This window comes from Erpetoichthys calabaricus, chromosome 16 (genome assembly GCF_900747795.2).
Source record: "Erpetoichthys calabaricus chromosome 16, fErpCal1.3, whole genome shotgun sequence".
Classification (NCBI taxonomy): Eukaryota; Metazoa; Chordata; class Cladistia; order Polypteriformes; family Polypteridae; genus Erpetoichthys; species Erpetoichthys calabaricus.
In genome coordinates this window covers 22,667,267-22,692,891 of record NC_041409.2, presented here as the reverse complement: position 1 = coordinate 22,692,891, position 25,625 = coordinate 22,667,267, and the positions used below count along the sequence as shown (strand labels likewise).

The 25,625-nt window shown below is 39.4% G+C and overlaps 1 protein-coding gene across 1 annotated transcript in view; it reads right to left on the bottom strand.

Moving 5' to 3' along the window:
- Positions 1 to 554: 554 nt before the first annotated feature.
- LOC114667092 (Fc receptor-like protein 5) overlaps positions 555 to 25,625 on the bottom strand; it is a 56,945-nt gene continuing 31,874 nt past the window's right edge. The window contains exons 9-15 of the mRNA XM_028822226.2: positions 21,687 to 21,926; positions 16,712 to 16,987; positions 12,358 to 12,459; positions 11,562 to 11,589; positions 5,772 to 5,839; positions 3,397 to 3,462; positions 555 to 682 (exon numbers count right to left, since the gene is read on the bottom strand). Coding sequence (XP_028678059.2) covers positions 555 to 682; positions 3,397 to 3,462; positions 5,772 to 5,839; positions 11,562 to 11,589; positions 12,358 to 12,459; positions 16,712 to 16,987; positions 21,687 to 21,926 — 908 coding nt within the window. The remainder of the gene's footprint in view (positions 683 to 3,396; positions 3,463 to 5,771; positions 5,840 to 11,561; positions 11,590 to 12,357; positions 12,460 to 16,711; positions 16,988 to 21,686; positions 21,927 to 25,625) is intronic.

Genomic DNA, 25,625 nt, shown 5'->3' with positions numbered 1-25,625 from the left:
ACGGTGATTCACCCTCATTAATGGATTCATTTACGTGTAAATAAGTAACAAATTCATTTAACAGCTATAAAAATGGCCTACTGGCCTTGACCCAAGTTTGAGACCTGTGTGTTCAGATCGTCAGCTACATCTTTCTGAGTGACACTCAATGGGCTCTAATAGGGTTAGTATATCCTCTATGAGCCTTTTTCATTGTCTTTAATTTTTTCTAGTTAATTTTTTTATTAGGTTATAGTATCGCCTACATATGCCATCAGTTTTGAGTGAAAAATGCAGCACTTTTTATTAGTACACACGACAAATGCCTCGACATGGGTGTGTCGTGAATGACCCCTGTGACCTAGCATGTCAAGAGTCAAGTCATGGGTATCGGGGGCTGCAGTTTCATTTTGTTGAATTCATTTCAGTTAGATGACATTTCTGCACTTAGATTTAAGTGCTAGGCCAGCAACCCACAGCTAGCGCAATGATATTTGACTAAATGACAATACCGCTTTGTTTTTACACGTTATCAAAAACCATTGATTTAAAAAGAGGTTATGAGCTATTATGATTTATTGTTTGGACTTGAACTCTGATAGATGGCAGAAAATTTTACTCTTGCCTTTTTTATTCTTCTTTAACTTCTTCAAGTCAAGGTCTGAGTATAAGACTTCGTCAACTGGATCGGCATCATCAACACCTTAAAAGAAGTAAAGTATCTTGAGTCATTGTTTAAAAATGTTAATACATAAAACTGTCTTATATCAGTTAATTTTGGAATTTGTAAATTTTTTTCAGGGGATACACTAATGAAGCAGTATTAATCTCATTATCTGAAAAACTCTTTTCTCACCACTAGGTCAAGTAAACCTCCATTCCTCCCGTTAATTTATTTTTATGTTCTTGTTTCATCAAACAGGCAATACTGCCTCATAAATCCAGCGCCTTGGTGTATTTTTCCTGTGGCTTTCCCAATACACACAAATGCTTCTGGACTGGAATAAATGTCTTTTTTCCTAGAGTAAATGGCCCAAAGTTTGCTGGAAGTGAACCACATTATATATTTCAGTTTATCCACAAATTTAGTTCACTAATGATACAGCTATGATTAAAAAAATAAAGTCTGAGTCTAATAAAGACCCCTGACTTGACATTAAGTTATGAATAGGTTTAGAGCAAGGGTGGGCAATGTCGGTCTTGGAGGGCTGGTGGCTACAGGTATTCGTTCCAATGGATAATTTTCAGTCTGTCATATTTTTCCCTTAAGTGTTTTATCAAACCAAATGGACACAGGTGTAACTGGAAACAAGATAGAGATGGAGAACCACTGGCTGTTTTGTCATTGGCATCTTATTGCTAATAAGGAGCCATTAAAGACACTGAATGCAGCTGTTTAAGACTGAAATAAGCAATTAAGGGTGGGGAACCTTAACAAGCGAGACCACTAAAATGAAGCAGAAAAATGTCAAAAGTGCTTCTTCACAATAATTGACTTCTCATTAAGAAACTGGGATGGAACAAAAACATTACCCACCCCTGGTTTAGGGGTTCGTTTATTGTCACAAGTGGACTTCTTACTTGCACATGCCAATTCACATGCACCTTGTCACCACTCTCTGGCGCCTTGATCTTTGAGTAGAACTACTGTATCTTGAAACTTCTGTCTGTAGTCCAAAGGGAAACGTTATTGATGATCCCTGCTCATTGTAATGAGTCCTCTTCTGATACTTAGTTGGGGTACATTGTCAGTAATGATTCAGTAGTCCTAGGGGGTTTTGGGTCTTCAAACATTATACACTCTCATCAAAAGAGGCTGATCAAGTCTCACACTGGCTCCTAGCTGCAGGACTCCCATAGATTTGGTGTTTTGGACCAAAGCTATCTGGAGACTTGCTCCCTGGCCTCTGTGTTGTCATAGAAGGCCTTCTATATGCTCTGTCTTATGATACCATGTGCAGTGTAAGTCCTACAAAGCCTATACACCCTGCAACCACTAGCAGACATGTAGCCTTTCAGCTGTGACTATGACAATCACCAGACCTTCATCCTTTCTTTCACTAGAAGGCATCCTCCATATGTCCTTCCAATGGCCCAGTAAGTTCCAGCATAACACTGAGTGTTGTTGATTGTGATGTGATGATGAGGATATCAGGTTTGAGTGTGGTTTTCCTAATGTGCTGCAGAAATCTTAACACTACTGCTTTCCATACACTTACAGGAAAATATTTTTTCCCAGCCAGTTCGTCTTTGCTAAGTGCCTTCCAGGACTCATTTAAGCTCTCAGTTAGTCTTCCTTTAGCTTTCCTAAGAGATGTCTTTGTTGTCCAACACCTGACTTTACAGAGATGGGCAAATCAACCACTGAGGTTGATGTTCCATACCCCTAAACTGAAAGACATTTCTATGAATCATTATACACTTCACAGAGAAGGGGGGATTTATTCACATTAATTTTAAGCAGGTTGATTCCTTTATCAGATATTTTACTTGATCAGATAACAGGGAATTCTGCTTTCCTTTTTTATTCCTTTTATCTGGAATAGCTTACCAATAGAAAGTGACCAGGCTAATATGGTGGAGCTCATTATTTAGCTTCATTTTAGTATAACCCTGACTTTCTGTATATGCATTTAATTATCTTTTTTTTTCATGGCCTAACAATCTCTACTAACCCCTACTTTCTCTGCTGCTCTTTTTACGGTTTTCTGAGATGGTGATCTGCGCCACCACCACCACCTGATCAAAGCACCGTGATGTCCTTACATTGATAGATTGAAGGCCAGAGGTCCACATGACCATCATCGTCTAATTCTTCCACATGAAGTCTGAAAACCATGAGGACTGATTGAGATCATTGACGTTAGGTAGAATACCTGGAGGGGGCTGAGTGGTCTCGTGGCCTCGGAACCCCTGCAGATTTTGTTTTTTTCTGTCCTCCCTGGTCATCGGACCTTACTTTATTCTTTGTTAATTAGTATTGCCTAATTTTATGTTTTTTGATCTTCATCGTGTAAAGTACTTTGCGCTACATCATTTGTATGAAAATGTGCTTGAGAAATAAATTATGCTGTTGTTGTTTCCATTTTCCATTTTGTGCCATTTGTTAAATATGTTTGATGTTTTCTTTTTGATTTGCCATGGTGTGCGAAGCTGTTTTCCAGGCGCTAAAAACATTTACTGTAACAATTAAAAAAAAAATGGGGATACATAATTTTTGAAGGAATTATAAATTATTATACGTTAACCATAATGCCGTTTGTCTGAGATAAGTTTGAAAACTAAACTGATAAGTGAAACCATTTGAAAAATGATTGGCGATTAGAAGGCTACATCTGTAGTTTGAAACCTGGTCATTTTTTTAAAACACCAGCAGGAAAGGGAAACCCATAAAGAAAGAGATCTTGATAGTCTTACCCTGATCTTCGGGGCTCGGGCTGATCTCAGTGTATATCGACTCATCTTTAGTGGATGTGGGAGGACCTAAAAAAGAAACATTTTTTTCAGCAAAGTTAGATATGCTTAAGGAAAAAGAGTGAAAGTAATGATTTCCTTATATTCCTTAATTCTAGATTTATGCTAAATAGGAAGTCAAATTTTAGCAGTCATAATTCATGTTGAAATTCTATTTTCAAAAAAAGTCTATCTTTTATCAACATGTATTTAACTAACCGAGACCAAACAGGATCCATGCTGAACACTTAAATAAATATTTATAAAGATCTCCATACAAGATTTTTTTTTCCTACTACAAGTTAATATCAGAAGAAAAAGGGAAGGATAACATCAAAAATGGACTTGTAGTTTGAGCTACAAAGACTTTATGGGGAGGTCACACATATTTGATCCAGTGAGCTTCTAGATAGATAGATATATACAGTGCATCCGGAAAGTATTCACAGCGCATCACTTTTTCCACATTTTGCTATGTTACAGCCTTATTCCAAAATGGATTCAATTCATTTTTTTCCTCAGAATTCTACACACAACACCCCATAATGACAACGTGAAAAAAGTTTACTTGAGGTTTTTGCAAGTTTATTAAAAATAAAAAAATTGAGAAAGCACATGTACATAAGTATTCACAACCTTTGCCATGAAGCTCAAAATTGAGCTCAGGTGCATCCTGTTTCCCCTGATCATCCTTGAGATGTTTCTGCAGCTTAATTGGAGTCCACCTGTGGTAAATTCAGTTGATTGGACATGATTTGGAAAGGCACACACCTGTCTATATAAGGTCCCACAGTTGACAGTTCATGTCAGAGCACAAACCAAGCATGAAGTCAAAGGAATTGTCTGTAGACCTCCGAGACAGGATTGTCTCGAGGCACAAATCTGGGGAAGGTTACAGAAAAATTTCTGCTGCTTTGAAGGTCCCAACGAGCACAGTGGCCTCCATCATCCTTAAGTGGAAGAAGTTCGAAACCACCAGGACTCTTTCTAGAGCTGGCCGGCCATTTAAACTGAGCAATTGGGGGAGAAGGGCCTTAGTCAGGGAGGTGACCAAGAACCATATGGTCACTTTGTCAGAGCTCCAGAGGTCCTCTGTGGAGAGAGGAGAACCTTCCAGAAGGACAACCATCTCTGCAGCAATCCACCAATCAGGTCTGTATGGCAGAGTGGCCAGACGGAAGCCACTCCTTAGTAAAAGGCACATGGCAGCCTGCCTGGAGTTTGCCAAAAGGCACCTGAAGGACTCTCAGACCATGAGAAAGAAAATTCTCTGGTCTGATGAGACAAAGATTGAACTCTTTGGTGTGAATGCCAGGCGTCACGTTTGGAGGAAACTAGGCACCGCTCATTACCAGGCCAATATCATCCCTACAGTAAAGCATGGTGGTGGCAGCATCATGCTGTGGGGACTGGGAGACTAGTCAGGATAAAGGGAAAGATGACTGCAGCAATGTACAGAGACATCCTGGATGAAAACCTGCTCCAGAGCGCTCTTGACCTCAGACTGGGGCGACGGTTCATCTTTCAGCAGAACAACAACCCTAAGCACACAGCCAAGATATCAAAGGAGTGGCTTCAGGACAACTCTGTGAATGTTCTTGAGTGGCCCAGCCAGAGCCCAGACTTGAATCCGATTGAACATCTCTGGAGAGATCTTAAAATGGCTGTGCACCGATGCTTCCCATCCAACCTGATGGAGCTTGAGAGGTGCTGCAAAGAGGAATGGGCGAAACTGGCCAATGATAGGTGTGCCAAGCTTGTGGCATCATATTCAACAAGACTTGAGGCTGTAATTGCTGCCAAAGGTGCATCGACAAAGTATTGAGCAAAGGCTGTGAATACTTATGGACATGGGATTTCTCAGTTTTTTTATTTTTAATAAATGTGCAAAAACATCAAGTAAACTTTTTTCACGTTGTCATTATGGGGTGTTGTGTGTAGAATTCTGAGGAAAAAAATGAATTTAATCCATTTTGGAATAAGGCTGTAACATAACAAAATGTGGAAAAAGTGATGCGCTATGAATACTTTCCAGATGCACTGTAGATAGATACTTTATTAATCCCAAGGGGAAATTCACAACATTCTATGATTACATATGATTATGATACAACAATTCTATGAGTCCTTTGACAATATTCCAATTAAATAGCTAACTTAAATTGTAAAAACCAATTTATTTTAATAGTCCTATTTAAACATGACTTAATTTTATCTATTGTTTTTACATTTTCTTCTATCATTGTGTTGATTTTATAGACTATTCTTTTGATTACAAATGAACATGTAAAGAATTGTGCTCAGATATTCAAGTCATTGTTAATTTTATCAGAGCTAACCTTCTTGTGTCTGGCCTGGCAGGTCAATGCATTCTGTTGGATATGCGTGGTGCTGATCTGCGGAAATTCTGAAAAAAGCATTTAAATTACAATTAGTGAATAACATTCTATAAAACACACAGTTTAAAGAAGAAAATTACCTAGCAATACATAACATTAGATACTGCATAAATATGAAAGGTTTTATCATATGACATTAATACATAAATGGTGAAATAAATGAATGGTTGTGACTTTTAAACAAATTGTGGCACTTGTGATTTTTCTACTAGTATTATCTTTTTTGGAGGTAAATTCCTCCAAAAGTGAGACCAATGGCCTGCCCTGCAGCATAATGCCGAAGGTAAGGACAAGTATTCAGTTGGCCTTGATCAGGTAGGGAACTTCAGGTCAAAATCTAACAACCATGAGCCCCCAAGGAATATTTTCTTGGCAATCTGTGTGGAGTGGAATTTTATTTGCCTGACCTCCATTGCCAGCTGTAAATGGCTTCATTTATTTGTACATCTATTTTCCAAACTCAGTGTTTCCTTTATGGGGAAAGCTGGAGCCTATCCTGGAAGCACATTGTATAAGGCAGCCTACCAAGGTAATGACAATCATCCACCAATAATAATAAAAAAAAAAAACTGTATAACTGTCCCATACCTGTCCTCACAAACTTGCACTGTGCCAAATAACAAGCATCAATCTAAAGAATAGACACAAATCTTTGGAATCTGCGAGGGAACAAACTAAAACCCATAAAAGTTATAAGCATCTTATCTGCTCTATATTCTAACATTGTATAGGAAGATAAAAATGCCTAACTAAATCTACTAGGCCAATTTTAATTTTTAAAATTCTTTTCCACATTCTAAGTGATAAGTATATTTTGCATAACAATAAATTGCTCTACTAATGCAATCAGATGTTAGTATCTACTTAGAGCAGTGTAATTTATGACATGTGCTCATGAAGTTTCTTCCTTTGGTTGCACTGCACATATGACATACATAACCAAAATGGTGGTCAAGACAAGGCGGCATGGTGGCGGTGTGGTAGCGCTGCTGCCTTGCAGTTAGAGGACCCGGGTTTGCTTCCCGGGTCCTCCCTGTGTGGAGTTTGTATGTTCTGTGTGGGTTTGCTCCAGTTTACATGCAGGTTAGGTGGATTGGCAATCTTAAATTGTGCTTGGTGTGCATGTGCCCTGCTGGCGCCCTGCCCGGGGTTTGTTTCCTGCCTTGCGCCCTGTGTTGGCTGGGATTGGCTCCAGCAGAACCCTGTGACCTTGTAGCTGGGATATAGTGGGTTGGGTAAGGGATGGATGGTCAAGACAAACAATAATACACAAGTGTCGAACTCCAGGCCCTGGAGGGCTGCAGTGGCTGCAGGTTTTCATTCTAACCATCTTCATTAGTGACCAGTTTTTGCTGCTAATAAACTTCATTTGCCTTCGTTTTAATTCACTTGACTCAGGCCCCTTAGTTTGTTTCTTTTTCCTTAATTAGCAGCCAAACAATAATGAGATACAAAACGAGCCGCCATATGAGCAGCTCACCTGTGCCCATCACACAATATTTGGAAAGGTGAAGGTCTCGGTAAGGTTGATCTCTCAGGTCACCAAAACATTTTGACGGTGTTTTTAGAAAAAACAGAAAAATCAACAGTTTTGGAAATATCTGCTGTGGCAGAATGAGTGCAGCAACAAGCCATGGAATTAAATAACGGCTTTAATTAACAACGAGAATCAGCTTCTCGTTAAGAGATTGATTGGAGTGAAACTGGTTGGAATTTAAAATCCCAGTTTAGCTTGCCTCGTTTCACATCTCATTCCTGTTTGGCTGTCATTTAATGAAGAAATTAATCAATTCAGAGGACTAAATCCTTTAAAACAGGGCTATTAAGATGAAGGGTAAAGGAGTTAATTAGCAGTGAAAACTGATCACTGATTAGGAAAAGCGTTAGAATGAAAACCTGCAGCCACTGTGGCCCTCCAGGCCCAGAGTTTGACACCCCTGCAATAATAAAACAATCAGTCATCACAAAAACCTTTTGTAATTGCCATCTGTTTGTGTGTGTGGGTTGAAGACATCAGGACAAGTGATTTAAGTTTCATTTCAGGGTCCAAACAGCATAAACTCTTACACAAAAGAACAGGCCCTCGCCTCTTACTGTTCAACAGTCGCTTAACATTTTCATCTGATTGACAAGTATTAAGTGAAAATACTGTGTCCACTCTCAATATACAACACAATTTCAGACTTACAAAGAGAAGGTTAGCTTTTTGCCTCCAAATACTGTTGAAATATTGTAGATACAACAGTTACAGATGAAGCCACAGTGGAATAATGATAAAAAGAAAGGAAAAAAAACAAAAGGAGACCAGGGCGTATATTTATCAAGCGTCACACAATTACTCCAAGGAATTACACTAAAAGATACATTAGGACAAAAATTTGTCCTACCTTAGAGTAGAACATGAGTAGTATCTGCAAAGTGTCCTACACCTACTCCTGCTTGGGGTGAGAATGAATGACGTCGTGACTTCAGGGAACCCGAGCCACAATTTGGAAGCCATGATAACGTTTTCTGATAATAACACATTAAGACTGCACCACAAAGATATTATTATTATTATTAATAATAATTATAAAACTAGAAGAAGAAGGAAAACCTAATAAGGTAGAATACTGGACTAAGCTACACATAACTGTTGCTGTTTCACTACAACATCAAGAATAATAATGTAATGAGCACCGAGATGCAAGGACTGAGACACACACAACTGAATGAGAGTAAAGCTCGAAATTCTGCATGTTTATTTTTCAGTGAGTACTCCAAGGATTGTTCCTACCGTTCACTCCAACTTCCCTGCGACCCTACCCAGGATAAAGCAGGTTTAGAAAATGCATACTTTGGTGCTGTAACGGCCATTGAAAACACCTCGTAAAGTAAAAGTTACCCAAACTACCCACACCTATCCTTGCATTGTTGTCAAAGTCACTTTTATTCTTCCAGTATCCTGACTGCCTTCCCCTCTCACTTCCATCCCTCATCCTCTGCAATGCTCTTTTTATCGAAGGCCTCAAGAACTTCCTCCTGCCTTCTTGAACCTTCTAGGGCTTGTAAAATATAACAGGAATGTTCATGGGGTTTGTGGAATGCAGAGCTCAGCATTCCTGTGTGACATCTCTCTGTTGATCACTCCTCCAGTCCCAGCTGATCTTCATGGTAATGTGCTGCTTCCCACAATACACTTTGCACCCTTGACCATCTGTATGTTGATACTGTGATATCACTTGTGATTCACATATGTGTGCTCATCCACAGTGGGGGCAATGATCGTTATGTGTGTGCTGATTTGCATGAATGCAGCTTGCTTTAACATTGCCTCATGTGGAGTGATACGGAAATGTTTGAACTTTGTATTACAGCACACGTTTGATGGATGTTTAAACTTTGGTGCAAAATCTGAGAAAGGGTTGACTGTGAAATATAAAAAATCATCACTATTGCAAAGCTGCATTTTAAACATGCTTCCGTTAGGTCAGATTATCTCGGGGCACAACGTGAGCTACCACAGCTATGCTGATGACACACAGTTGTATTTATCAATAGTACCTGATGACCCCGATTCTCTTGATTCACTAACAAAATGTCTTACTTGTATTTCTGAATGGATGAATAGTAATTTTCTAAAGCTAAATAAAGAGAAAACTGAAATTTTAGTAATTGGCAATAATGGATACAATGAGGCTATTAGAAACAAACTGGATGCATTAAAATTAAAAGTCAAGATGGAGGTAAAAAGCTTAGGGGTAACTGTTGACTGTAATCTGAATTTTAAATCGCATATTAATCAGATCACTAGGACAGCATTTTTTCACTTAAGAAACATAGCAAAAGTTAGACCTCTTATATCATTGAAAGATGCTGAGAAATTAGTTCACGCGTTTGTTTTCAGTCGACTAGAATTCTGTAACGCACTCCTCTCAGGACTACCCAAAAAAGACATAAATCGTTTGCAACTAGTGCAGAATGCAGCTGCTAGAATCCTAACTAGGAAAAGAAAATCCGAGCATATTTCTCCAGTTTTTATGTCACTACACTGGTTACCTGTGTCATTCAGGATTGACTTTAAAATTCTGCTTATGGTTTATAAAGCCTTAAATAATCTCGCCCCATCTTATATATTGGAATGTCTGACATCTTATATTCCAAATCGTAAGCTTAGATCCTCAAATGAGTGTCTCCTTAGAATTCCAAGAGCAAAACTTAAAAGAAGTGGTGAGGCGGGCGGCCTTCTGCTGTTATGCACCTAAGATCTGGAATAGCCTGCCAATAGGAATTCGCCAGGCTAATACAGTGGAGCACTTTAAAAAACTGCTAAAAACACATTATTTTAACATGGCCTTCTCATAACTTCACTTTAATTTAATCCTGATACTCTGTATATCCAATTCATTATAATAACTCTTCTGTTTCTTTTTCCGGTTTCTTTGTACTCAAAGATGTTCCGACATTGATGGATTAAAAGCCAGAAGTCTGCATGACCATCATCATCAAGTCCTTCCGTGAGAACCTTAAATACATAGAGGACTATTTCATTTTTGTTAGGTAGAATGCCCAGAGGGGACTGGGTGGTCTCGTTGCCTGGAACCCCTGCAGATTTTTTTTTTTTTTCTCCAGCCGTCTGGAGTTTTTTTTTGTTTTTTCTGTCCCCCCTGGCCATCGGACCTTACTCTTATTCTATGTTAACTAATACTGTCTTATTTTAATTTCTTACTTTGTCTTTTATTTTTATTTTCTTCATTATGTAAAGCACTTTGAGCTACTTTTTTGTATGAAAATGTGCTATATAAATGTTGTTGTTGTTGTTGTTAAATGTAACATTAACAACACTTTGATTTTTGGCTGAGAGCGCATGGCTTCTCCGAGTAGATGGAGCAATCAGGTAATGTACAAGATTTGTTTCAAATATTATTCCATCTCTGTCATTTCAAAATCATTGTAATTTGTTTATTGTTGAGCAGTGTTTCCAAAATATTCTGCCTTTCCCAGGATGTGCATGCTGATCTCTGTCTTAACGCTCTTACCTAGGTGAGACAGCTCATGAGCTCTCCTAAATCCCGGTGAAGTTAGGAGCAGTTTCATAAATAAAACTGATAAAACACCTTTACTCCCAGTCCTAAGAATAGGACCGAATTTTCACCACTTTGAGAATTTTGAAGCCAGTTAGGACAGTTTTCCTAATCTGAGGCATTTGAAAAATAATGGCACAGATGTTACAATAATAGATGAGTTGTCCCTCAAGGAATGACTAGCAATTAAGCTAAATAAATAACCACACATCTGAATGTAAATAGACAGATTAATAATTACATTGGATGTCTATGCATGTTAAATTTGATTGGTGACTCTATACTGGCCTGGTATGAGTATGGCATGAATATTTTCCAGTGATGGACTGGAGCTCTGTCCAGGATTCATTTCTTCTTCATGGCACCAAGATGGACTTTGGCCAAAATTGGATTAAGTAGGTTTGGAAAATGTACAGAGAGATCTTCCATACTCTTGTTCTTATACATGAACTGTCATCCCTAGAGGTAAGTTTGGAGGCTGCTATCTTTCTAGTACTATTGAACTCTTTGTCACTAAATAATGTAACTTCAAGTAATAAACATTGTTCAACAAATGTAAGCAAATACTCCTCTCACCAAGCATTGCTCTCTTGCAAAGACTGACAGCATTGGACTTTTTTATTATGATAATCATTTCATTAAAAAGTACTTCACCACTCTGACTTACCTTGTTTTATCTTGAAAACACAGCAAACCTAAAAAAAGGGCAGGGATTAATATGACATGTCAGTACTTTATAGACTCCTGCTCTCCTCATTGTACTACTAGCGATATTGATCTTAAACAGAATTAAACATTTATAAGAGCACTATCCTTTAAACAATTTGTCTATTAGAAATAGATTATAATGAAACTGTCAGCAGTTGCTCAAGATTAGCCTATCCTTCCACTATTTAGGTGGCGCAGTGGTGCTGCCTCGCAGTAAGGAGATCATGGGTTTGGGTCATCCTTGTGTGAAAGCGCTTTGAGTGGTGAGAAAAGCACTATATAAATGTAAATTATTATTAGTAGTATAACTTTATATGCTATCTTGATCAGTATTACAGTGTTAATGAGCTCTTGTCTCCAACAACAGATGTATGGCAGAAACTAACTTTCGTTAAAATAGCAGATGATCGTACGTTACTCATCAAGTGCCTGGTTGATTTAGAAAAGCCCACCTGCAGGTCACACAGACCTCACATTTAAGGCCCCCCAGCCAAGATCTGTAAGTGTTGTGAATGCTGAGATTTGTAGTTAATCAAATATGTCTAAAATTCCACTTTTATTCCTTGGGACAGTCATGTCAGCATTATGAATCAGTGCTTCTCTTACTTTTATTTTCATAGATTCCAACCAGGTAAGATTTATCACTATTCATTACACAATCAATAAATTGCCTTATTTTTTTAATAGCAAGAATATCTGTACTTTCCCATTTAGGAATTGTACAATATGGACAGTATTTTGTGACTCTTGCTTACCTTTTTTCTTGGAAATGTAATAAAATGTAACAATTAAAATGACCAGGAGTATAATAAATACTGAGCAGAAAACAGCAACCATAGCAATCATCATACCGGAACCTGGGAACAGAGGAAGGAAACTTACAAATATTAGAGTTTAAAATGTCTTACAGTATTATAATTCAAGCTCACAATTTGCAGGAACAGTGTAAACCTTTTATGATAACTCTGAATATCTCAAAGGTCACTGTGACTTGGGATGAGGGTAGTTGGTAGTCAGAAGATATGTGCCTGCGAGAGGCAAGAGATGACTTAATTGGGGATGGACTAGGAAATCGTAGAATACAAAAATCATAGACTAAAGTTCAAAGAGCAAACTTTAAATGGAATTCAAAACACAGAGCAACCTGCACACCAAAACAGTGTTTTTATCTATAAATCTTGTCATCTTTAGGTAACCATGTCATGGCAACTGCAAACAAATAGTCCCAAAATGGTGATGCTAATAATAAATATAGTATAGTAAAACTATACAAAATTACGACATTATTAAATCTTATTTCAAACAAAATGACAGTAATAAGTATAGATTCTGCACCTTTGAAAAGCCCTAATAAGCAAAGGAATGAAAGTTTATACCACACTGAATAAGGTCAGAAACAGTTAGGAAAGAAACCAAACTGCAACAGAAACGTTTCATGATGTCAAACTTTGGGTCTGCTAATATGTTCATTTGTGCCACAATAGTTACACAGCTAGAGCCATCATTACACTGGTGCTGATGGTCCCATATAGAAGAGTCCTTTGAGAGGAAACTCTGCAAATACCAGCCGCTGATTTGTGAGTGTAATGAGAATGAATGGGTGGCACGGTGGCGCAGTGGGTAGCGCTGCTGCCTCGCAGTTGGGAGATCTGGGGACCTGGGTTAGCTTCCCGGGTCCTCCCTGCGTGGAGTTTGCATGTTGTCCCCGTGTCTGCGTGGGTTTCCTCCGGGCTCTCTGGTTTCCTCCCACAGTCCGAAGACATGCAGGTTAGGTGGATTGGTGATTCTAAATTGGCCCTAGTGTGTGCTTGGTGTGTTTGTGTGTGTCCTGCGGTGGGTTGGCACCCTGCCCGGGATTGGTTCCTGCCTTGTGCCCTGTGTTGGCTGGGATTGGCTCCAGCAGACTCCCATGACCCTGTGTTCGGATTCAGCGGGTTGGAAAATGAATGGATGAGAAGGAATGGAAGGCAAGGACCTGTTAGTGGATGTTGGTGTAAAGGGATTCCAGAGTTTTATTTTACATGTGATTTTTGCAACAATGAAATTAAATAACATTAAAAAGTGTGTTTTGGAGTTTTAGAGTAATTTTTGGGGGGGTTGAAAGAAAGCAACATTGCTCCTTAAGGGTTTGGAAACATTGTAAACCCCTTTTTAACCTGCAAATTTCTCACATAAGGGTTTGAAAATGGTGAAAAACTGTCTTTTGGAAATTCAGTATGGCTAAGCACAACCCACAATGAGACAAAATGACATACAAGACAAAACCTGTTGTGGGACAACAATGACCATACTGGATGCCCGAGAGGAATGATGGACGGACTGGCCAGCTGGGCGGAAAGATAACTCTGTGTCCAGTCGGTATAAAATAATGGATGTTCAGAGGAAGCCGTAACTTGGGATTGACTCCATCCCCCATGCACTAGATGGCAGTGGTCTTTGTATGGGAACCTAGTCGGGACGCTTGCAGGGGTGCTAGGGAGATGGAGTCTGGAAGTGTAGCTCTGCGGGGGGTTTCTTGGGATCGATAGAGGGCGCTGTCAGGGCCTGTTCATTATGGCCTGGAAATGATTCCCAGAAGACGTGGCATGGCCCCAGAACCATTCCCAAGAATAAAGGAAACCCGCTGCCACACATGAACAAGTCAGAGTCGGGACGCATCGGGCAAAATTCAACAGAGGTAGAGGGGAGAGTTTATTGTGTTCATTTATTGTATAATTGTGGCTTATTATTGGGAGGATTGTGAAGAGATGCCTGGGAATGAAATAAAAATCCTTTATTTTACCCTATCAACGTGTGGGGCTTTACTGTGTCAGTGGTTTGGGGCTCTCTGACACCCCCTTGTGGTTACACTATATATGTGTGGTGCAGTGGTTAAAGCATTGGACTTCAAACCTTGAAGTTTTGGGTTCAAAGCCCACCTCTGACATTGTGTGACCATGAGCAAGTCACCTCACCTCAGCTCCAAATGGAAAAACAGAAGAAATGTAACCAATTGTATCTTAAATGTTGTAAGTCGCCTTAGTTAAAGGTGTCAACCAAATAAAGTGATATTAAAAAAAGCTGTAATTCAACAAGACATTAAACTTGTTATCTAAATTAGTTGAGAAGAAAACACAATACCTGTGGTCTTAAGATGAGATCTTGCTTTGGCCAGCACACGTCTTTTTGTGTGATTATACCAGTGTCTTCTCATTGCTGCCTGATGGGAACTGTAGTCCTTGTACTACTGGTTGTGGGATTGCGCCCCCTCCTCATTACAGTCCCTTTTCCTGATACACCATTACACCATATAGCCTATATTTTAAGTTTGGAAATGTTCATCCTAAATTTAGTCCAAACTGGTTCTTACCTCTTTGCATCATGCAGTCTTTCCTAACTTCCTCCAGCTGGACAGTTTCTCCTGAACCTCAGATCCAGGATATCAGCTTCCCCCAACACATCTCTCCTTGTTTACCTACCTACTGCAGAAAATGCTGGACTGCTGCTAATTGTGGCATTCCTGTTTGTCCTGTAGGGTGCCTAACGCTCTATAAAGTAACTCTAGAAATCTCCCTGCTGCACATGCAGCTGACTTCACTCCATCTGTAAGTGCTTAGGCCTGCGGCAGTGAACATGCCACCTGATCAGTAAGTGCTTTTGTCAGCTGTCCCCACCCTTTTCACTGTGTATCAGCTTATGTATGTTTGTGTACAAACCACAGCAATAAATAATTTATCAATAGTTATGTTTTTTTGCATTGTTAACTCTCTATTATAATAAAAATATCTTGGGAAGAGAGACGAGACGTGATTTTCTCAGAGAGACACTTTCACGTCCTGCGAGACGAGACTTTGTGCTAAGAGATTTAACAACGTCCAGGGCCGCAAATAAAAGACAAAGAGTAGATGACAAAGTAGAACGTTGTAAAGAATTCAAAAACATTGGCGCGGTACACATGCAGAGCAGGTTGCAGATAATGGAAGAACGAAAATTCGAAAGTCTCAATAAAAAAGGATATTAAAGATCGCATTAGCGCAAACAAATGGAAATTATTACTTGGTGAAATAACGGAACAGCGAAAAGAGATCAAATATATTGTTCAGATTTAAACTTTAAGTCTGAGACTTGTAGATCGTCTAATTTGTGCTGCCATCAGGGAAAAGTAATGCTTCTTCCCAATGAAGAGGCGTATCCGCGAGAATTAAAAGATTTGTTGTTTGGTGAAAGTGAAATCCTGCAAGAGAAAATTTCAAGCCCCGTAAGACAAGACTTTATGCACAGAGATTTGGAAAAGTCCTGCCCACATCTAAAACATTTGCAACCACGCACACGGTTCAATCATTTCTCATTTGTGTGAATGCTATTGTCAGACACAGTTCATCTAGAGAGAAAGAAACGATATTCACTCAAGGGCAATTATACGTTGTGTTGTCACGATGTAATTCCAAACACGAAATTAAAATTCAATGCAATATTGATGAAAAGGTAAAAGCGAAAAGAGATTGAATATATGGACATAGGTGATATGACAGAAGTATGTAGATATTGTTTGGCTTTAAACTTTAAGCTGGAGACTTGTAGATCGTCTAATTCATGTTGCCATCAGGGATAAGTATTGTTTCTTCCCAATGAAGAGGCGTATCCATGAGAATTAAAAGTTTTGTTGTTTGGTGAAAGTGAAATCCACATACGCGCGCGGAAGAGACCTGAAGTTGCTGGCACATAGCACAGGCAGGGGGGCTGCCGAGTGAAGCGAGCAGGGGGCAAAGCTCCCTAGTGTTTAATTATGTTTTAGAAATGAGGTCTTTCAGTATTCTGCTTATAGTTTACTGTTCGAGTGTTGTGTGCCAAAGACATCACCAGCTCTGCTGTTTCTGGAAGTACAGAGGGTACCTGTCATGAAACATTTTATCATAGCGGCAAATTTATTTAACCTTCAAAATATAGGTAAGCTGAAATTTGTCACAAAACAAGTCATAAGAATTTGTGAACATACTTTCTAGTGTTTTAATCACCCAAATCATAATGTGAGTCAAGACTGATATTTGTTCAAAAGTTGGAAAAGAAAATGTTTGTTAGAACAGAATGTTAGGCTTGTTAATTTTAGAGGAAGTATAAAATTTCTCTTACCTTCTACGACGATGATAATTGATTCACTCTCCTTCATCACTCCTGTGACTGACCGTGCAATACACCTATAGGCTCCAGTGTGGCTCTGGTTAGCAGTTATTATGCTGTGGACAGCCGAGTCACTGCTTGTTAAAGTTACGTTGTCTTTCATGAATGTATACATCAGCTTCACTCGCTCCTTTTTATTCACTAAAGCCTCACAAGTCAAGTTTAAAATCTGACCCACTTGCACTGTGAGTGCAGGGGATGCTTTTAAAGACACTCTGGAGAAGAGCCCTGAAAAATAAAGAATATGCAGCGGTAAGAGACTGATGAGTAAATAAGCTGATTTGAAATAAGTTTCTAAAATGTGAGATGTATGATCTTTTTATGTACTTTGACACAACACTAAGTGATTTGGTGCTTACAATGTGGTGTGTCATGGTGGTGTAGTCGGCAGGCAAGGATTCACAAAGATACCAATGACCTGATCAGGCTTTTATAGATTCATAGCAAATATCAAACTTTAAGAGTGATTGTGTCTTGCAGGGTATTGTTGTAACTTTTGATAAAGAATCAGTGCTGACAGAACAATAATTTGATTAATAACATGCATTGTCTGTGTTGTGATGTGACATTTTACATATAACTTGATAAATATTTTGTATGTCCTTATTTGTAAATTAGGCAAAGCAATGTAATTTAGTGTCCCCCAACCCCTTAGGAATGGGTCTGTTTGAATTTTACGTCAGGATTTGGGGGATGTGTCTTGCACCAGTTTGGCAGTGTTTCTTTGCTAAAGTCATTTCTACCTCCACAAGTAGGCTAAGTTGTACTTTAACATATGGTTTGGGGGCCGGTGTTAAGATGTTCTATTCCCCCATTGGTCTGAGATATGGCTGTTTGGAATTGGCTTGTCTCAGAGGCCTTAAAGTACCATGATGTCCTATTGGCTGCAGGGGTTGGACAGAACATCTATAAATGTGCGTGTTTAACCTCACAATCTCTCTCTTGCTAACCTGTGATGATGTAGAAGTATCTCTCTCTTACTAACCAACATCTGAAAAAGCATCTCTCTTGCTAACCTGTGATGATGAAGACAACACAATGAAGAGCACAGCTCAGCAGCCATTTTGAACAGACATGTGGCTGAAAGCTGAGCACCAATGATGCCTTAACTAGAGACATTTAAGTAACTACAAGTCTGTGTGCCGCCTGAACTACATATCACCATTTAATCAGGTTGTATGGTTGCCAATATTCAAATATACTTTGCATTTTGTTATTATTTATGAATATTATCAATAATACATTATTTTATGTGTAACTTAAGTTCTGCTTGTCTTTTTACTACATCTAATTGCCTAAGGTTATAGATATAGAAGGGAAGGTGGGGATAAGTTATCTTCTTTAATAAAACCCCTGTGTGCGTCTAGTGTCCGTGTGTGTGTGTCTTCTGGTGAAGTGCGCATGCGTGGGGCACGGCGTGACGCTTTCAAAGCAGATGCTTCAAAGGCCGCCTGACGCGTCACACAAGACAGAGAGGGCATGACCTATAAAATATCGCGTGGCCGATCCAATTGGATTTCGGTAAATGAGGTAAGACCTAAAACATAAAACACGAAAAATCCAATCGGGCACTGAGATGCGGAGACCAGCTTCCCCAAAGAGGTAGGATTAGTGTTTGTTGTTGTGCAAGTGTTCACTCTGAGGATGTCAGATTTGCGATTAAGAAGCTTGGCCCGGTAAAGTGTAAAGTGTCAGTCGTTGAAGGGGTTTTCCTAAATAAACGAATTTTCATGATATTACAATATGATGACTTTTAAAAGTGGATTTATTTTTGTGCACATTACATCAGCAGTTGGGAAGAATCTACTGATTGCCCAATGTTGTGACAGAAAAGTAAATGCATATTACGGACAGCAAAGCCAGTATTACTGTCAGAGAAAATTACAGACATTTTACGGAAAAAATTTAATGAGGTAAAAGATCCCTTGCCATTTAATATAGACTGTTCCTACTAATGTTTATGGACTACTGTTCTAGCGCCCGTTATTGTAACGGGCTTAATGTCTAGTATATAATAATACCTTATAAACAGTGGTAAGTCTGTGAGATTAGGCATTCTGACAAAGGCTACATATTAATAATATAATAGGGGAAAGTAGAGCAATATATATTACTCTACCAAGACAAAAACATTCTGCAAGCCAGTTTGTCTTGTCAGAACTTTATATGCATTGTAGTAAAATTGAATGGAACACTTTGGTCCCTTCAGATTTGTAATAATAGTACAACACTGTTGTCAAAGACTTATCAGGGGATGCACCCAAAATTATACACAATATGTGAAAAACTAAACTCAAGGCCAAGGAGAAGCAAAAGGTTCAAACTGAACATACAAAAAGGTTTCTGTAATGAATTCAGAAAGGTGATGCAGACCGTACACATTAATCTCAAACCGGAATCATGGCTAGCTGCACAAAACAACTAAAAAGGAGTCCGACACCAGTAGGCTGACAGGCTTCTTTCTGAGTGGTGTAAGATCCACTGTCATGGGCATTAGAGACTGACTGGCTTCACAGACAAATGAGATGTTGCTGCTGCCAGTTAGCTGTCAAACACTGGACTGTGCAGTCAAGCTCAGACGGTTGAGTTGTTGTCAGTTGTTTTCACTCTGCACCTGTGACCGTGAATTTAAACATGAAATTAAACTTGAAATAGACACTCTGGATAAGGGGTAATATAAAACAAGCCTGAAACCGCTACACTATTGAACAAACAGACCAACATAAAATAGCCACTCGAATTCCACTCGGATGACTGAATGGAACTGGATAGCGGTTACTAACAAAAAAATACACTAGCAGCTCACACCACCAAACAAATACCTACAGAAAACAAAATACATGAAAAACTGTAGTCAACCCTAGAGTGAGACAGCGGGATAAAAGGGAATAACATCTGCTGTTATGAATTTTGGTTTGACACTTGTAGAATTAATAGAAGAGAGGAGTGGGGACCCTGATCTTCATTCCTTACATGCCGAGTGTCTTCACCATTGGATTTTTTTTTCATTACCAACAGTATTATCATTGTGGCCACTCATTTAATTTCCCCAGCCAATCTTCATTATTCTTGTATTGTCCCCACTTTCTTTAATGTATTTATTGGAATATGTGTTAAAAGACATTTAAAATAGTCCTATTCTTAATGTTCAAGCTTTGTATCAAACTTTAATAATCAGACTTTTGCTTAGCAATTTAGACAGGGCAAGACAACAAGACATGTTTAGGACTCCTTGCTGTGATTTTTGACTTGGATTTGGCATTGTATTTTTGGTTATCCAATCATGTTTTCTAATTATGTCCTCCACCTTACCCTGTTCCCAATGTTGGAACTGCACACATGGGGCAGCAGATTTTAATTGGTTTTAGAATGGAGAGGTAAATCAGACAGTGAAAAGCAAGCCAAGGCCATAACCAGGCAATCGAAAATCAAAAAGACAATCTCACAATGTCAACTAAAAATCTTTTTTTTTTCAGGAAACATTAGGGAATATTCAAAGGCCAGAAAAAGTCACATGTAACCAGAGCCAAACTGCAAGACGGGCAACAACAAAAAACAAGATAGTAACATAGGAATGCAAAATTATAAATTGAGGAGGACCGCTAAGATTTTTAGGGCTTATCCGCAGTCTTGGATAACCAGGAAGTGCATGACACTGACCTTTACCACTCTGACCTCCTGGTGTCACATGCAACTCACTTCTGGTTAACCTCACATAACAATAACATAGCAACTGTCAACAACAAACTCTCAAGATGACAAGACAAACAACATAACATCACATTAGAATTTTCTTTATTTTCAACATCATTAAAAAACAACTTGAAGGGAAAATTAAAATGAAACCAGATGATTGTCACATTTCAGCCAGGATTCTTCTCCGGCTGGGTTTCAGATCCTTGTTTTATGTCTTCTTTGTTTATTTTTGATTCATTTGTTTGTATTACTTTTATTTCTGTTAAACTTGTGTTGTTCTATGTACTTCTTTTTGCCTACGTCAGGTTCTGTTTGTTTTGAGGGTGGTCCCCCAGGGGGCTGGACCAACTGTTTATCACCACAAGGGTAAGGCCTTAGACTTTTAAAGGCCCACAGCTCCATTGTGGTTCATTCACCTGGGCTTGGGAGTGGGGAGTTCTTGTGCTTTGAGATTTACTTTTGCTTTATGTATTACTGGATTCTGCGGTGGGCTGGCGCCCTGCCCAGGGGTTTGTTTCCTGCCTTGCGCCCTGTGTTGGCTGGGATTGGCTCCAGCAGACCCCCGTGACCCTGTAGTTAGGATATAGCGGGTTGGATAATGGATGGATGGATGGATGAATGTTTCCCTCTCTAGTGGGCATTTTTGGAACTGTCCAAAACTTACGTGTTTTGGGACTATTGAGCTTCCATAAATTACGTGTTTTGGGACTATTGAGCTTCCATAATTTACGTGTTTTGGGACTATTGAGCTTCCGTAATTTACGTGTTTTGGCACTATTGAGCATATAACCATGATTCCTTGGTCTGCAAAACCCTAAATTTAAATTAAAAAGAAGCAAGGAGCAGTTGAAAAAAAATACCATTGCATGCCACAAACCATGGCACCTTGATTCTGTATGTTCCTAAAAGAATTTTTCAAATCCTGGTCTTTATTTTTTTTCCTACAAGTACTTGATTCCTTAACTCAATTCACTACTTTGCTACCTGATAAGTTGGTCAGCTGGATGGGAGCCAAAGAAATAAAATAAAAAACAAACTATTAAGTCTTTCTGAAACTCCTACTCAATCCAGGGTTCTAGTCCCCTATCTAATTTAGTAGTGGAAGACAATAATTGAGTTGGGTGTGGATACAGCATCCTGGGAAGACCATATTTTGAAATGAATATAGATAAATTATGAGAAGGGCATATAGAAAAATATCCATTTATGCCTGAAATTAAACAAAACTCACGTCTCACTGATACCATCAACTCTGGAGAATCATATCCATTAATTTGGCATTTGTATGTCCCTTCATTACTTTTGGACACATTGTTGATGGTTGGATTTTCATTTGTTAAGGATGAAAATAGTGCATTGTCCTTGTAAAAAGAAGTATGATATTTCCATGTCCAATAATAATGACATTTCAACATGAGAGCATCTCCCTCAATAACAGGCTGAGGTGGAGCTTGCAAAACAGTATATCCACCTGAAAAAAGAGAAGAAAAATCCTGTCAAAACAACCAAATGCAGTTGCTTTTTCTTCAGAAGCTAGTTTATTTTTAATTTTACTTGAGTAAAAGAAGAAATGTTAACAATGTCCCTGGTAGAGTAAACCTGGTTAAAGTGTCCATCTCTCAAAGAGAAAAGACAACATGAAGCAGACAATTTGTTACGCTAGATGTAAACTAAATGAAAAAGCTCCTGACATTCTTCTCAAACCTAATCTACCTGTTTATTTACTTATTTCCTATAAGTCAATTGTTTTGACATATCAACAGCGTTTCCTTGACATTTCAATAAATTCCCTACTCTTGTTCTGGATGGCATTGTATGAGATTTTGTAATGATTGTAAGGCTGAGATTTGGATCTCTGCTAATATGAAGATAAGAGCCATTAAAAGACACATTTGGTATTTTTTCAAGTCAATGTTATTTGTTCACAATCATACTACATATTAATTAATCACATGCTCTCATGCCCTAAAGTAAGCTTTTGTTAATAAATTAAAAAACATGTCTTTTGTCACGGTTTAAAATCGGTTTACAGAGACATGGGTACAAACATGAAAAGTCTTAAAACTTCCAGAATACATCAATTGTTCAGGCCAAGAGTGTTATCGAGCATTTATGTGCATCTTAAGATTGTACACATATTTCAAAACATGTTTCTTAAATATGGGAAGCACCACGCCAGTCTGCCAATTTAAGGATACTTTACCCACCTTCCATGTGACAATAAATAGACTCATTAACCAAGCTGTCCCAACAATGTGCAGCACTTTCAACATCTCTGCTCGGATCTCATCCACCCCAGCAGCCTTATCACCTTAGTGACTGAGATAATAATGATAGGAATCTCCTCACTGTGCCCGATTCTGTCTCCTGATTGGACGGCATCTCCACCAGGCTGAGGAGTTCCTCAAAATGTTCCTTCCATCACTCGTACCTTTTCCCAGGAAAGGACAGCATCTCTCCATCCCTGCTTAATCCAGTCTGGGCAAAGTCAAACCTTCCTGTTTTGAGGTGTTGAACAATTTCCCAGAACAGCCTCAAGGCCATCTAATAGTCCTTTTCCCTTACTCAAGCTTTTGTAGCAGTCCTCTTAGCCTATTGGCACCTCTCCAATTCTCCAGAGAGCATTTCCCCAAAGGCCACCTTCTTTGGTCTCACCTCATCTCTGGTGTCCACCATCAGGTTTTAGGGTTTCTGCCATGAGATACCCTAACCACCTTAAGATCGAAGCTTTTAGCAGCCACTTCCACAACTCAGGTCTGGAACAGGGTCCATTTGGACTCAGTGTCACTCTGCACATGGTAGACTTTCTTTCAGAGGTAAGAGCTGAGATGCCTCAGCAAGACTTCCCAGAACACCCTAACTGCTTATCTGGGCTTCCCTGGCCTATGCCTCTCTCTTAAAATCCAACTTAGTGGTGATCAGTTGGCAGCTCATCTCTGTCTTCACCTGAGTGTCCAAAACATCATGCCTTATGTCAGGTGACACAACAACACGGTCAAGCATTACCTTTCAGCATAAGGTGCTCTGGAATCAGGTACACTTACACTATTGTACTTTGAGCTCCCGGCAAGGACTCCCTTGGTGAACAGTTTTGAACTGAAAAGTTAGAAAAAGAAAGGTTCACAACGATCCTCATGAGGGTACAAAGTAGAAGACAGTTTACACTGCCCAGAATGGGGTTACCAGGACCCACCGATGCAATCCGGCCTGGGATTAGTGGTCACTAGCAAGTGCCTGGTGGTTGGGCAACCCACATAATCTGATCTGGCTCAAGCTGAAAGAGAGTCATCTTGTGGGCTCATCATCTGCCAGATGAAGGGTGAGGGTCAGGTACAATGCCATTTAGTGGCAGAAAGTACGTATAAAAGATCTAGATGGGCTACACCCTGACATTGGAGACTGACTTTGGGAACTTGGAGCATTACCTCTCTGATGTGGAGGGAACCTGAGCTAGTGTGGGAGGTAGAAAAGTACCAGCTAAATATAGTTGGCATCACCTCCACACATAGTGTGGGTTTTGGAACTAAACATCTTGATCAGGGTTGGATTCTCTGCTACAGAGATGCTTTAGACAAGTGTGGGGATACTCACAAGCACCCAGCTGAGAGATGTGCAATTGGAGTTTACTCCAGAGGACCAGTGGGTTGTCTCAATGTGGCTGTAAGTAACAAAGAGGGAAAACTCTGACTGTTGGTTGTGGAAAAGCACCGAACAGCTTTTCTGGAACATTCAGCCTTCTTAGAGAAGGTGGGTGAGGTACTTTAAAAGGAGCTTCATACTGACTTGGTAGTCTTACTGGGTGACTTCAATGCTCATGTTGAAAATGATCGAGAAACTTGGAGGAGCAGGATTGTGAGAAACAGCCTGCCAGATCTGAACCAGAACAGGTCTGGTCAGGTTGGGGAGCATGCACTAGTATAGTGTGTTGCTGCACCCATCCCATGACGAAACAATTCAGGATCCTGGTTGACAACCCCCCCATGCAGACACGCGGTCCTGTACCACCTTCCAGAAATGATCATCTATTGACCACAGCCAGGTGTTAAGTGTCGTGTCCCCTTGGCCTGGTTTAACTGCTGGGGTCCTCAATAGTGAGGATCCTGGAAGACGGATCACCCTTGGGGAATCACGCCACAAAGCCATAGTGCCGTAAGTGACACTCCCTCACAATGCAAGTAATGTGCCTCATTTGGGACTCTATGAGCAACCACTCATTTGACAAAACATCAAAGTGCAGTCTTCATCTCAGGTCACTGGATAGCGTCCATGTCTTGCAACCATATAGCAAAACAGGAAGCACCAGGACTCTAAAGACTTGGACCTTCGCCCTATTGCATTGATATTGGGAACACCACACCCCCCTTTCCAGCATATCTCATGACTCTCCATGCTCTCCCAATCCATCTACTGACTTCATAGGAAGAGTCACCAACAACATGAATGTCTCTGCTCAGGTAAGTAAACCTCTCGACAAGGTCGACACTCTCTCCGCAGACAGACACACTGCTGATGAACCAGAACGGTGAGTTGTTATTGGATTTCTGTGTTAGTCATGAGTTGTCCATAACAAACACAACATTTACACATAAGGAGACTCGCAGACAATTTGACTTAAATGTGACCAGTGTTTGAATGCTTAAATCAGAGTTGTCCAGGTAATTTTACTTCAGTCTATCAAGTCTCTGCATTTAACATTCAGGTGATGATAGTACTGAATTAGAGTGGAAATTAGAAAGAAAGAAAGCAAGGTGGCTGACTTATCACCAATCAGTACAGTAAAATTGGTGTGCATTTTCTAAATAAAATGGTGTGCCTCAAGTGGGTGTGCATCTGAGAGACTCTTGCAGACAGTAGTTAATATAAGTAATCAAACATCCCTCTCGATGTTCTAAAATTGTCAAAATTGCTGTTCTGCATTAAAACCATACGCATCTCACTGCCTACATTTATAGCTCCTTTCTCGCTAGGTGTCTATTTACAGCCAAGTCAGTTCAGCCTGTGCTTGATCACATATAGCCTACCATTTTCTATGTTTTCATTATTCTAAAGAATTTTTTTAAATATCTATGAATGACCAGGATTAGATCTACAAGATTTAATATAAAGATTTTTTGCAATTTTGTTTTCTTGTTCTCCATGATCACACCTGGCATGTTTTGTGTTTGTATTT